This window comes from Crinia signifera, chromosome 1 (assembly GCF_055691185.1).
Source record: "Crinia signifera chromosome 1, ASM5569118v1, whole genome shotgun sequence".
NCBI lineage: Eukaryota > Metazoa > Chordata > Amphibia > Anura > Myobatrachidae > Crinia > Crinia signifera.
In genome coordinates, this window is record NC_139217.1 from 80,192,013 (window position 1) to 80,206,771 (window position 14,759).

Genomic DNA, 14,759 nt, shown 5'->3' on the forward strand with positions numbered 1-14,759 from the left:
CCCGGATATCCATATATGGGCCTAATGCGTCGTGACGTCAGCGCGTCACGGCGTTGCCATAGGGACACCTGCTAGGCGTCTCAACACATTGCCGGGGCTTCATGCTGAGGACGGTGTGCGCGATGACATCACCGCGTTCACCTCCGTTACTCAGCGTCCAAGGCACAGGACTCGCGTCGCTGTGTTGCCTTGGTAACAAGCGGCATCACCATAGCAGGCGCTCACGCCCGCACTTCCTCTGTTTAGGAGCGTCACGTTGCCTAGGGGATCACAGGGAACGCGCTCAGTATTACAGCGCCTATTACTCCCTATCTAACTTGTGCTGGCTAGTGGTGCAGGGTAAGCGATTGTGGAATTCGGACTGACCGCATTGTCTACTGCAGGCCTGCACGTCTCATCGGTCACACAACTAATTACAAAAGATTGATTACAAAAAAACACAAAAAAATACAGACATTAAAAAAAAATTAAAAAATTAGATACTACATATACACCTGTAAGAAACATAATAATAAATCACTATAATCCCTCCATAGATAATCATATGCAGCTTCCTACAACCTCATAATGAAATTTAACTCCATCAATAGAAGATGATTAGAGAAAAACAGACATAGGGAACTCCTCGTTGAGTCCACAAGGTGATAATGAATTTAGCTTTTTAATCCATTGGCATTCTCTTTGTAACAAGATCCTATGCCTGTCACCACCTCTCCGCAATGGTGGGATGTGGTCGACCGGCATAAAAGAAAAATCTTTTATTGAATGTCCACTCTCAAAAAAATGTTTCGCCACCGGGGGGGTATTGGCATCTACACAATTCAAGGCCTTTTTAATGGATGATCTGTGCATTCCAATTCTTTCTTTTACCATGCGAATAGTTTTTCCCACATAAAGTTTCTTGCATGGGCACATAATCACGTATATAATATATTTTGTCTCACAGTTCATACGATGGAATAGTTTGTGGACTGTTCCCGTGATGGGATGGGTGAATTGAGTGCCAACCGTCAAAAATCTGCAATTTGCACATCCAGTGCATTTGAAGGCCCCTTTCTTCAGGGTCAGCCAGTTTTTGTTGATGCTGGCTCCAGGACTAATGTCGGAGCAGGTTATCCTTTGTTTGATGTTCGGGCTACGTCTGTAACTGAAGAGTGGTAATTCAGCACACTCACTGCCAATTATAGGATCTGTCCTAATGATGTGCCAATGCTTTGAAATTGCATTCTTTATAGCACTGGATAACGTGGAATATGTGCTTGGGAACACAACACGATTTAATGTCTTATCCTTAGACTCAGGAACAAGCAATGTTTCGCGATCTAGTTCCATGCACTTCTCCACTGCTATTCTTACTTCATTGGCGTCATAGCCTCGATCCAGAAACCTTTGTGCCATCTGTTGGAGATCCTTCTCAAGCTCTCGCCTGTCTGAAGTTATCCGGGCCACACGCACCAATTGGGAAAACGGCAACCCTTTCTTAAGGGGTTGTGGGTGAAAGCTGGAATAGGCCAAAAGTGTATTTTTGTCTGTCGGTTTTTTGAAAACCCTTGTTGTGTAGATGCCATCAACCACTTTTACAGTTACATCAAGGAAGTCCATGGTGGTAGGGTCACTTTTGTATGTGAACCTAATCCGCCCAGGTAACCCGTTCAAATGGCTGACAAAACAATCTAGTTGCTCCTTAGTGCCGGTCCATACAAGAAAAAGGTCGTCAATAAATCTCATATAAAAATTTATGTATCTCGAAAATTCAGGATTCGCCATAATAAAGGTCTTTTCATAAAAAAACATATACAAATTGGCATATGCCGGGGCCATATTCGACCCCATGGCCGTTCCCGACAGTTGCAGAAAGAATTCGTTATTAAATAAGAAGTAATTCTTGCGAAGAATAATATCAATCAATAAAATCAGATAATCAATTGGTGGACCACAATAATCACTGCTAGTGGTCAAGATTTCTCTCACTGCTGCTGTGCCTTCATCATTTGAGATGTTAGTGTAAAGACTACTAACGTCTAAGGTCACTAGCAGACTATCAGGTGGGGGATCACCAAATCTACGTAACTTCAACAGAAAGTCCGTAGTGTCTCTAGTAAAGTAGGGGGTTCTTATCACAACTGGCTGCAGGAAAAAATCCACAAATTGCGATAGTGGTTGGCCTAGTGACCCCCTTGCAGAGATGATCGGTCTGCCTGGGGGGGCCACTAGGCTCTTGTGGATTTTTGGCAGCACATAAATCAATGGTATCTTTGGATACTCTTGTTTAAGGAAGTTTGAGGTGTCTGTGTCTATCCAACAATTCATTACTCCCATGTCCACTATTGCATCGATCTCCTTTTTGTAGGTTGCCGTTGGGTCATAGGTCAGGCGCTTATAGCATTGCGTATCGTTCAGCTGTCGCATCACTTCTGCGATATAATCATTTTTATCAATGACCACAATACCCCCGCCTTTATCGGCGGGGCGGATCACTATATTGCTGTTATCATGTAGTGATCGTATGGCTGCCGATTCTGCTTTCGATAAATTGGACCTAATCGGTCTCTTAAGTCTCTGCTCACAATTGACATCTGCCTTGACCAACCTAAAAAAAGTTTCGATCGATGCACTTGTGGTGGGTGGATCAAAAACACTTTTGGCTCTAAAGGGCCCCTCCCTCCTTTCAGCTTCTGTACCATGCTTTTTAAAGAAATCCATTAAATTGAGTTTTCTCTGAAATTTGTATAGCTCCACATCGACATCGATGGCTTTAGGTTTATAGGTCTGCACAAATGTCAGACCTTTCGATAGTACTGCCATCTCTGCCGGGGTCGGGCTATATTTAGACAAATTATAGATCACTAATTCCGGGCTTTTCGCCCCCTTGCCGCTCCTTTCTTTCCTGTGCCTTCTGCCCCCTCTTCTGGTGGGTCGTTTGGACCCCGGTTTCGACTCCGCGTGTAAACACGCTCGCGAAAAAAAGGACGTCTACCTCTAGAGGATTGATCTGAATCGCTCTGGGATGTATGCGATTCTACATCTGTATATTCACGCCCAGCTCCCCACCTCCTTTGACCTTCTGCAGATCGCCAAGGGCGCCTGTTGCTTTGTCTATTTAGCCAAGTATAAACTCTGAGCTCTTTATAATCGTCCTTGACTTTTTTATACTTAGTTTTTTTGAACGCAATCAATTCTGCTTTAAATTTACTCAGCCCCTCATCAAGTTTATTCAACCAAGTGTTACCTTCGTCTGCCCTGAGTGCATCAAGTCCACTTGATTCACACTCAGCTATCTCTGTTTTAAGCACCTCAATCTCTGTATTCACTTGCTGTACTACCAAGACCATTAAATCAAGACTGCACTGGTTCAGTATCATACACCATTGTTTGCAGAAATCAGGGTTCGTCTGCCTAGGGTAGGCTGATTTCTGATACGAAATCCCCTCGGGATTAACTTATCCTTATGGTATTGAGACAAGGTCATACCATGCAGCTCAAGCTCAATGCGTCTTTTATTAAGTTTTAGTAGGTCAGCATAAATTTCATCGGGACTATCAATCTCAAATGCTAATTGTGTAGTATCTGAGAACAAAATCTTAGAGATATCTTTCTCCAAAATCTCTAAGATTTTGTTCTCAGATACTACACAATTAGCATTTGAGATTGATAGTCCCGATGAAATTTATGCTGACCTACTAAAACTTAATAAAAGACGCATTGAGCTTGAGCTGCATGGTATGACCTTGTCTCAATACCATAAGGATAAGTTAATCCCGAGGGGATTTCGTATCAGAAATCAGCCTACCCTAGGCAGAGGGAACCCTGATTTCTGCAAACAATGGTGTATGATACTGAACCAGTGCAGTCTTGATTTAATGGTCTTGGTAGTACAGCAAGTGAATACAGAGATTGAGGTGCTTAAAACAGAGATAGCTGAGTGTGAATCAAGTGGACTTGATGCACTCAGGGCAGACGAAGGTAACACTTGGTTGAATAAACTTGATGAGGGGCTGAGTAAATTTAAAGCAGAATTGATTGCGTTCAAAAAAACTAAGTATAAAAAAGTCAAGGACGATTATAAAGAGCTCAGAGTTTATACTTGGCTAAATAGACAAAGCAACAGGCGCCCTTGGCGATCTGCAGAAGGTCAAAGGAGGTGGGGAGCTGGGCGTGAATATACAGATGTAGAATCGCATACATCCCAGAGCGATTCAGATCAATCCTCTAGAGGTAGACGTCCTTTTTTTCGCGAGCGTGTTTACACGCGGAGTCGAAACCGGGGTCCAAACGACCCACCAGAAGAGGGGGCAGAAGGCACAGGAAAGAAAGGAGCGGCAAGGGGGCGAAAAGCCCGGAATTAGTGATCTATAATTTGTCTAAATATAGCCCGACCCCGGCAGAGATGGCAGTACTATCGAAAGGTCTGACATTTGTGCAGACCTATAAACCTAAAGCCATCGATGTCGATGTGGAGCTATACAAATTTCAGAGAAAACTCAATTTAATGGATTTCTTTAAAAAGCATGGTACAGAAGCTGAAAGGAGGGAGGGGCCCTTTAGAGCCAAAAGTGTTTTTGATCCACCCACCACAAGTGCATCGATCGAAACTTTTTTTAGGTTGGTCAAGGCAGATGTCAATTGTGAGCAGAGACTTAAGAGACCGATTAGGTCCAATTTATCGAAAGCAGAATCGGCAGCCATACGATCACTACATGATAACAGCAATATAGTGATCCGCCCCGCCGATAAAGGCGGGGGTATTGTGGTCATTGATAAAAATGATTATATCGCAGAAGTGATGCGACAGCTGAACGATACGCAATGCTATAAGCGCCTGACCTATGACCCAACGGCAACCTACAAAAAGGAGATCGATGCAATAGTGGACATGGGAGTAATGAATTGTTGGATAGACACAGACACCTCAAACTTCCTTAAACAAGAGTATCCAAAGATACCATTGATTTATGTGCTGCCAAAAATCCACAAGAGCCTAGTGGCCCCCCCAGGCAGACCGATCATCTCTGCAAGGGGGTCACTAGGCCAACCACTATCGCAATTTGTGGATTTTTTCCTGCAGCCAGTTGTGATAAGAACCCCCTACTTTACTAGAGACACTACGGACTTTCTGTTGAAGTTACGTAGATTTGGTGATCCCCCACCTGATAGTCTGCTAGTGACCTTAGACGTTAGTAGTCTTTACACTAACATCTCAAATGATGAAGGCACAGCAGCAGTGAGAGAAATCTTGACCACTAGCAGTGATTATTGTGGTCCACCAATTGATTATCTGATTTTATTGATTGATATTATTCTTCGCAAGAATTACTTCTTATTTAATAACGAATTCTTTCTGCAACTGTCGGGAACGGCCATGGGGTCGAATATGGCCCCGGCATATGCCAATTTGTATATGTTTTTTTATGAAAAGACCTTTATTATGGCGAATCCTGAATTTTCGAGATACATAAATTTTTATATGAGATTTATTGACGACCTTTTTCTTGTATGGACCGGCACTAAGGAGCAACTAGATTGTTTTGTCAGCCATTTGAACGGGTTACCTGGGCGGATTAGGTTCACATACAAAAGTGACCCTACCACCATGGACTTCCTTGATGTAACTGTAAAAGTGGTTGATGGCATCTACACAACAAGGGTTTTCAAAAAACCGACAGACAAAAATACACTTTTGGCCTATTCCAGCTTTCACCCACAACCCCTTAAGAAAGGGTTGCCGTTTTCCCAATTGGTGCGTGTGGCCCGGATAACTTCAGACAGGCGAGAGCTTGAGAAGGATCTCCAACAGATGGCACAAAGGTTTCTGGATCGAGGCTATGACGCCAATGAAGTAAGAATAGCAGTGGAGAAGTGCATGGAACTAGATCGCGAAACATTGCTTGTTCCTGAGTCTAAGGATAAGACATTAAATTGTGTTGTGTTCCCAAGCACATATTCCACGTTATCCAGTGCTATAAAGAATGCAATTTCAAAGCATTGGCACATCATTAGGACAGATCCTATAATTGGCAGTGAGTGTGCTGAATTACCACTCTTCAGTTACAGACGTAGCCCGAACATCAAACAAAGGATAACCTGCTCCGACATTAGTCCTGGAGCCAGCATCAACAAAAACTGGCTGACCCTGAAGAAAGGGGCCTTCAAATGCACTGGATGTGCAAATTGCAGATTTTTGACGGTTGGCACTCAATTCACCCATCCCATCACGGGAACAGTCCACAAACTATTCCATCGTATGAACTGTGAGACAAAATATATTATATACGTGATTATGTGCCCATGCAAGAAACTTTATGTGGGAAAAACTATTCGCATGGTAAAAGAAAGAATTGGAATGCACAGATCATCCATTAAAAAGGCCTTGAATTGTGTAGATGCCAATACCCCCCCGGTGGCGAAACATTTTTTTGAGAGTGGACATTCAATAAAAGATTTTTCTTTTATGCCGGTCGACCACATCCCACCATTGCGGAGAGGTGGTGACAGGCATAGGATCTTGTTACAAAGAGAATGCCAATGGATTAAAAAGCTAAATTCATTATCACCTTGTGGACTCAACGAGGAGTTCCCTATGTCTGTTTTTCTCTAATCATCTTCTATTGATGGAGTTAAAATTCATTATGAGGTTGTAGGAAGCTGCATATGATTATCTATGGAGGGATTATAGTGATTTATTATTATGTTTCTTACAGGTGTATATGTAGTATCTAATTTTTTAATTTTTTTTAATGTCTGTATTTTTTTGTGTTTTTTTGTAATCAATCTTTTGTAATTAGTTGTGTGACCGATGAGACGTGCAGGCCTGCAGTAGACAATGCGGTCAGTCCGAATTCCACAATCGCTTACCCTGCACCACTAGCCAGCACAAGTTAGATAGGGAGTAATAGGCGCTGTAATACTGAGCGCGTTCCCTGTGATCCCCTAGGCAACGTGACGCTCCTAAACAGAGGAAGTGCGGGCGTGAGCGCCTGCTATGGTGATGCCGCTTGTTACCAAGGCAACACAGCGACGCGAGTCCTGTGCCTTGGACGCTGAGTAACGGAGGTGAACGCGGTGATGTCATCGCGCACACCGTCCTCAGCATGAAGCCCCGGCAATGTGTTGAGACGCCTAGCAGGTGTCCCTATGGCAACGCCGTGACGCGCTGACGTCACGACGCATTAGGCCCATATATGGATATCCGGGATTGCGATTGTTTAAGTGCAGGAGCACGTACATTGGTCAGGCAATTAAACCATCACAGGTGCGGGGGATTTGAATAGCAGTGTGACAGCTATATACTGGGCTGATCTGCTCACTTTGAATGAGTCAGTCCAGGATGAAGGCATGAAAGCCGAAACGGGCTCGTCGACTGCTATTGGAAATCTCTTTGGATGGGTGAATATTTGAGTGTCCCACCATGAATTATTTTTCTGCAAATCAGTCCAAGTATGATATGATATGAACTTTTTTGCTATGAGATCCATTGAGCAATAAATGGAATTTATTTACTTCAACTAAAAGGTGTGCTGCCAATCATATATCTGCAAGGATACATGTGTTTCTATATATCTTCATTAAGGATTTTTTGCACCCGCTCCATATAAAGACTAATGTGTGCGGTCCATACAAGTTTTTCTATATATATATATATATATATATATATATATATATGTCATTGTGCAGCGGGCACACATTCCTGCTTACTATGACAGGCCAATACAGAGAATATTCCCATGATCCTTCCTGGGTGGAAGGAAAAAAAACTGATGGTGATTGTGAGGGGTCGTGTTAATTACTTACCCTGGCCAAGGAAACAGGACTAATCTGCAGCCACATATCTATTTGCATAAAGTGTTGACAACTATTGTATTACAACTAATAACAGGGTAGTACTTACAGCTTGGTTTCTCTTCACTGAAGCAATGCAGATCAAGCAAGTCACAGCCCCAGACTGAAAGGCCTCATTCACATACTGTTTAGTGCGTGCCAATTCGCTGACATCACCGTCTTTCAAAAACATAAGGGGAAAAAAACAAATGAGTAATTTTCTCTTAATATGGTCACAACTCTAGCACAGCACGGACAGGATCTATTCCGGCAAGTAATAAGAAAACCCCCCTGAGTGACTTAGAATGGTACCTCACCAGCAATGACAGAGGTGCTGTAGTGTGCCTACACCCTAACCCGCTGCATGGGAGAACTTTACCTTATTGCACAATAAACATATCCAACATTCCACATGGGTTATCATTGTGGACTCAAGCAAACCAATTACATTTAACAAAATGAAAACAAAACATTATTTATAGATATACATAACGATATACATATACATAAAGATAAACTGATTTAGAACTGAAGTTATTATATGATTTGTGCAATAGCTTGCAAGGTGCAGGTTCTGTTGAGAAGCTGGCACATCCTTCCCAGATTCCAGAGAGCCAGCATATTAGGGGGCGCATATATCAATGACTGCATTTACAATGCGATCTGGGCGGAATATTATGTATCATCTCCTGCTTGCAGGGACAGGGCTCCGAAAGGAGCCCGTCCCTGCGATGCACTCAGCCGGAAGCCGGGGGTCTGCTCATGCCCCGGCGGCAGTGTGATCAGGAGCCCAAAGGTTACAATAGGCTATCGTCCATCTCAGAATGGAGATAGCCCATGGATGGGAAGCTGGGCTGCCCGAGCTTGATACATTGGGCAGGTTCGCGTCCCCCATACAAATCGGCAGCTTCGCATCCCACATATAAATCTATGGGGGAGGCGGTCGGCGGCGGTGCAGGAGGGGTCGCAGCAGGCATCGGAGATTCCTGCTGCGTTCCCTCCTACATACATTTGGGGATACTTAATATTTGTGGCTAAGCCCCGAAATCGGGTGTTTTGGGGGATTTAGCCGCAAATACAGCATGATAAATGGGCCCCTAGGGGAGATGCAAGAGGTGGTGAAGCGCACTATAACCAGCCTATTTGACAATTACAACAAGCATCGCTACGTATAAAAGCAGATTACGTACAGAAAAATCTCTTTTCTCTATTATCTGCAAACATCTAAAAACTCACCGTACCATTGTATGGCAACAGAAAATCATTCAGTTGTATTAAAGAACGATAACCGTTAAAAAAATTGGCGGGTATTACCTGCCAATATGAGTTCTAACCTGTGGCAGCTGCACACAGGAGATCTCTGAAAGGTTGAGAGATCTCCCACATTCCCACTGGTGCCAGCCAGGATGTGAGAGACCGCGCACCAGCACTAGGCTAGTGATCTTTGTGTCTGACAGGGATCGCCGGAGGCAGGAATTTTACCACAGCAACAGCCGAGATGTTACTGCATCTCGTTGGTAATGCTTTGTGCATCACCTCGGCAAAAAGCACATCAATGAGAGCTATAGCGGCACAATAAGTTCTGCTATAGTACATCTACCCCACTGTGGGCCTTATTTTGGTTCCTTCTTTCTGACAAAATCCTTCTTAGATGGACAAAACCATGTGCACTGCAGGGGGGGGCAGATGTAACATGTGCAGAGAGAATTAGATTTGGGTGAGTAATTTTGTTTCTGTGCAGGGAAAATACTGACTGCTTTATTTTTACACTGCAATATAGATCTCACTTTGAAGTAAAACCCCACCCAAATCTCTCTGCACAAGTAACACCTGCAGTGCACATGGTTTTGCCCATCTAAGAAGGATTTTGTCAGAAAAAATGAACCAAAATAAGGCCCTGTGTGTTATTTTACGCTGGATTATCTGGTAATGAAGTGACCATAAAATATTTTCCATAGAAACAGAAACATTTTGTTTCCTCCATAGAGCCATAAAGGAAGTAATTGTGTAGACTAAATAATATTCATGAGAACTCCGCTTATCAGTCGGTAATAACTCAAGGCACAATGAACATTAGCTAGTAGTAAAACTTTGATATCTCCAAATGAATAGGCTGCACACTGGTCCGGTCCACAACATGGAGCCTCCACTAGTCACTGGTCCACTTTCTACTTCACGTGTTCATTTTAGCTGAATGTTTAATTGAAGGCAAAACTATTTCAGAGTAATATAATGAACATAATGAACAGTCAGTTACCAGCTATACACTTGGAGTAATACTGCTAGAAAACATGGGGTCAAGCAAAGTGCCTTTTTATTTACCTGTTTGATCAGCGTAAGTGGTAAAGGTTAGAGCTAATATTTCTCTCTGTTTCCCTTCATCCCCATCATCATCGTCATCTTCTGAGGAGCAGCCATCATCCACAAGCTTCTTGATCACTGCCTGGTTAGCTTTCTGGATCTCTTCAAATTTCTTTTTAGAGGTCTCCACTTAAAGGGAAAGAAAGATTCCAGCACACGGTAAATCAGTCAGTGACCATAGGACCCAGGAACAATCACATTGCGCTGTATACCAAGCAGGCGTCATTTTACAGCAGTGTTACCATTTACCTAGAACAAGGTCACATGTGATAGAACTTACTCTCTCCGCCTGATTCTGGTTGGCTCAGTAAGCATCAAAAAATGCTGCTGACCGAGCGCAGAAAGCAAGCGAATGCCCCCCCCCCCCCTCCTCGTACTAATGTTCTCCCCGGGACGCAAATTATTTGACCGCTGACACATTCATTCGCATGCAGGCGTTTGAGCGGTCACCAAACAGGGGCGGGCTTCCTGCATTCACATGGGGACTCCCAGAGTTTATCTGTGAGCACCCACCATTTTTTGTGGGCACACCCAGGAAACGCTAGGTGTCCCCATGCGCCTCCTTCCGGTACCCCTCTGTGCGAACGCCTCGGCGACTGTGGAAGATGGTGAAGGCTTATTTATGCATGTTCAGAGCCATACCAGGCAATCAGGCCTCACTATAGACCAGAAAGATGGAGGAACATAATACTCAATTGATTATTGGTATACAATGTGAAGGTGACTTCTGTAAAGTAGAGGAATCCAACTGAGTGCGGCAAGGCAGTGCTCATGAGACTGCAGTCTATCAAATGACCTCCAACCTCAGTAATTTTATTGGTCAACTAAATATTTCCATATATATCGACCCACACAATGATGTCCTGTGGCACGTGCCGGTAAGTAACACTACTTACCATTGGGTTCACGTTTCTGGTTCACTGGATTAACAGGCTTGGTGGCAGATGCATAGGATACATTGCCTCTCCCAGCACCAGGCCAGGCACCACCATTCCCATTGCCTCTTGAGAAGGCAGAACTTCTGTCCAGTCCTGGTGCAGGTCCTGGAGCAGGAGATGGTCCACCATTGACAGAACTACCGCGACCTCTTGCACGCCCTCTGCCACCAGTTCGCCAAGGTGCCTCCATTGACATCGATGTCACAACTAAGCAGCTGAAAATTGAAAAGACATTACATTATGTATTTCTATACATCGTTTCATAGAGAGCCCTAAAAAGTTACACGCTATAATGCTTGACATGAGACACTTTATACACCCATGTGCTAGTCAGGGACTTATGCTGGCCAAACACGGTCACACAGCTCACAGTGGGGCAGATTTTTTTGCCTAGCGAAGAGATAAACTAGATAAAATGGAAGGAGATAACACACCAGCCTAACTGTCATATTTCAATATTAGCTTCCCTCCCCTGGGGACAAGCCATTTCCCATATTGACAGCAGGTGGGTCGGCTGTGGCAGCACATACACCGCAAGATGCAGCAAATCCATGAAAAGATCCATCGGACATGCTGATTGGTTGCGGTCCAACACAGCGTGAGTATCATCAGATTGGACCAATATATTGCAGAATATATGCCCTGCATAAGTGTAGGCAACATAGGAACCAATTAGGAAACATATCTTGCTAAGAGCAAGAGCTGAGAACCAAAGCAAGCAATGAACAGGTTGGTATATAGGATTTCTAAAGACAAGGATTCTCAGACAGCAAGGGATTAACACAGGAACCACTACCTGCCACAGCTAAACCATTAAGGGGTGTATTTAATTAGTGTGGCATGTCCCTCAATTTTTTAGGGCAAATGGGGTGCAGATTTTCCATATAGGCAAAAGAATTGAGTGGGGTGAAATTCAACTGGATCAGTGAATTAGCCAGCAAAATTGCGTCCATTGCGTCACTTTTTGAAGGCATTTCTGACACGCCTTTTTGCGAAAAAAAGCCTTCAATAGCTGCATCAATTGAATAGTCGGGGTTAGATTAGTTCAGTTTTTTTGCCTATATGGAAAAAAAGAACTAATTGAATACTCGGATTAGGCTTAAAAGAGTGATATTGACATATTTAGGCGGCCTCTGTATTGTTTGGTGAAGCTATACTAGAATAAGGTCTGCTTAATGCCGTATAGCTATAGTAATGCCTTATAGAGTGTCTACTGGTGTTAGCTTTGTATTTAAAAAATTCAACAGCAAAAAAGTTATTACTTATTTTACAGAGGTTACTCCATTCACCACAATGCATTTAAATGCATTCAATGAACTGAATAGGGCAGAAAACACTAAAGCTGGAGCTAATAACACAGATAGTGGGTATAGTCACATGTGCATGCATCGGGTGCATGCGGCCACGGCGAACAGACTGGTCGCCGGGCGCACGCACCCAAGACTGTGGGCGACAGGCCAGGGGATCTGCCCATGGGAATGACCAGCGTTCCATGGGTGTTCCCATGGAGATCGCCCAGTGACGCGGAATGCGAGCAGCTTACGTCACCAGATGGCAGCTGCCTGCCCAGCTCCTGGTGAGGGTGCACGCAACTCTATGACCCGAGAGTCGCTACCCTTTTCAGATTGCAAAAGCAGTGTCACACCCGGGTTTTGAACATGGATCCGACCTGGGTCCAAGCCAGGTCAGAGAGGTTTATAAAACATTATTGACCCAGGTTATTGCAGGGTTGGTGCATTTTTACTCAGCCCAGGTCACCCATGTTAAAACCAGTGTGATGTCATTTTTAAAGTACTTAATGAATCTCTAAAGGAAGAGCAAGGAAATAACCCGGGTCTGCAGTGTTAAATGCACAATAACCTGGGTATGACCTGTGTATAACCCTTCTTTTTTCCCGGGTTGAAATACTGGGTTATTTGACCCGGAATATTGACTGTGGTGCCTTCACGACGTACATCGACCCAGGTTGAATCAGCAATAACCCGGCTCTGGGTTATTTGTGCAATGTGAAAGGGGTATTAGATATGCATGCACCTTCAACAGTTTGCAGCCGTGCGGGAAAACCCACCGTGCGAGAGGGCGGGTGGACCAGCGTCTGTGGGACTTGCAAGGCTGCGAATTCAAGCCTTGCGAGTCAACCAGAATAAGGGCCTGTATGTATACAACCTGATCGTATGCAGGTTGTAGAGCGGTCGAACGAGCGATCGTATGAGCTTAAAAAGGACATACCATCTGCTTACAACTGTAATGGAAGCTGACGGATCAAACATCCGTCAGGGCCAACCTCTAGACCCGCGGGACCTTGCACCTTAACGTCATTTCGCAAACGATTTGTCGAGAAAGTGCGTTCAGAACCAGTATCGTTCAGGTGTATGGGGGCCTTAACTTACCCTCAGAGTTTCTACTATCTAATGTATAAGAATCATTTTGGAATTTAAACATTATAATGTTATTGTATTGCCTTTTAGATGCTCTAAAAATCATAAAGATCAGAAAAACCGTTTGTTACCCTTACACACTATACAATACAATATGTGGCACCGCAAATATTGTGAAACAAATTACCTGCAGGGTAAATCATATCATTAACAATATGGTACAGTGATGTCACCGGGGCCTCTGACGAACATGAAGTCACTAACGATTTTGTCAGATTTGACTGCATGTTTATAATTCTTTTACGATCTGCGCATTGTTAACCCACCATTTCCATTTTATATAATTCCACCAGAAAACTAATACGTCACTATTGGCAAAATCATCGTACTACAAATACAGGATTACTTATAGGGAGGCTGCAATAAACAATTTCCCTAGTTTCTCACCTACCCTGTAGGGTGCCCACAAAAAAAACACAAACGTCCTGAAAAATTATTGAGCGTTTGGAATGGGATTGCAAATGAAATCTCTCCCATAAGGATTCACTGCAAAGATGATCATGTTACTTAAGTGCAGTACCCAAATTGCTAAAGAAAGACCGCCTGTTACATAAGGACATTCATTTAAATGGTTGCATTATTGTTATGCCCCAGGTAATGTTAACACAATTGAGGCACCAAGCAACCACTACAAACTAAGCTAATGAAAGGCTGAATATTACACAAATTAATGGTACACCACAGGGACAGCTGGCTGGAAAGGATGAATGTTTCTATAAATCCAGAGGTTTTACACATCAGACAGGCATTCCCCAAACCCTGCAGCAGCACAGGGCACCCATGGGCATGGAATACAAGGGGACATGCTCAGTGTGTGAGATGGTGATGTGCTAAATACTATGGTAGGAGATAGAGGGAAACTGGGAGTGGGTGAGTTTATGCCGGTAGCACGGTGCCTTCCCCACCACAGCTGTCAGGCCCCATACCTCTGTACTGAGGGCAATAATACAGCAGATCTGGCGAGCTCACTGAGCATTAGGGCTTATTCCCCTCTGCCTCAGCTATTACCTGTCACCAGTCACTCCATGTCTGTGACACCGGACACTGGCTGGGGCGGTGGGGGACGCAGTCCTTGTGTGATGTGGCCTCTCCAGCAGCAAGATGCCCAGAACAGAACTACATTTCCCGGCATGCACACGTCCCTGCTGCCGAGCTGTTCTCGATCTGCGGGCAGCGCAGGACACAGAGGACTACAAGTCCCGGCAAC

At 44.0% G+C, this 14,759-nt stretch overlaps 1 protein-coding gene across 1 annotated transcript in view; it reads right to left on the minus strand.

Moving 5' to 3' along the window:
• The window catches only part of NFXL1 (nuclear transcription factor, X-box binding like 1), a 102,598-nt gene extending 87,842 nt beyond the window's left edge, over positions 1-14,756 (minus strand). Inside the window, exons 1-4 of the mRNA XM_083167932.1 lie at positions 14,561-14,756; positions 11,073-11,329; positions 10,138-10,305; positions 7,886-7,995 (exon numbers count right to left, since the gene is read on the minus strand). Of these exons, the coding sequence (XP_083024058.1) occupies positions 7,886-7,995; positions 10,138-10,305; positions 11,073-11,310 (516 nt within the window). The 5' untranslated portion in view covers positions 11,311-11,329; positions 14,561-14,756. The remainder of the gene's footprint in view (positions 1-7,885; positions 7,996-10,137; positions 10,306-11,072; positions 11,330-14,560) is intronic.
• Between the last annotated feature and the right edge of the window lie 3 nt (positions 14,757-14,759).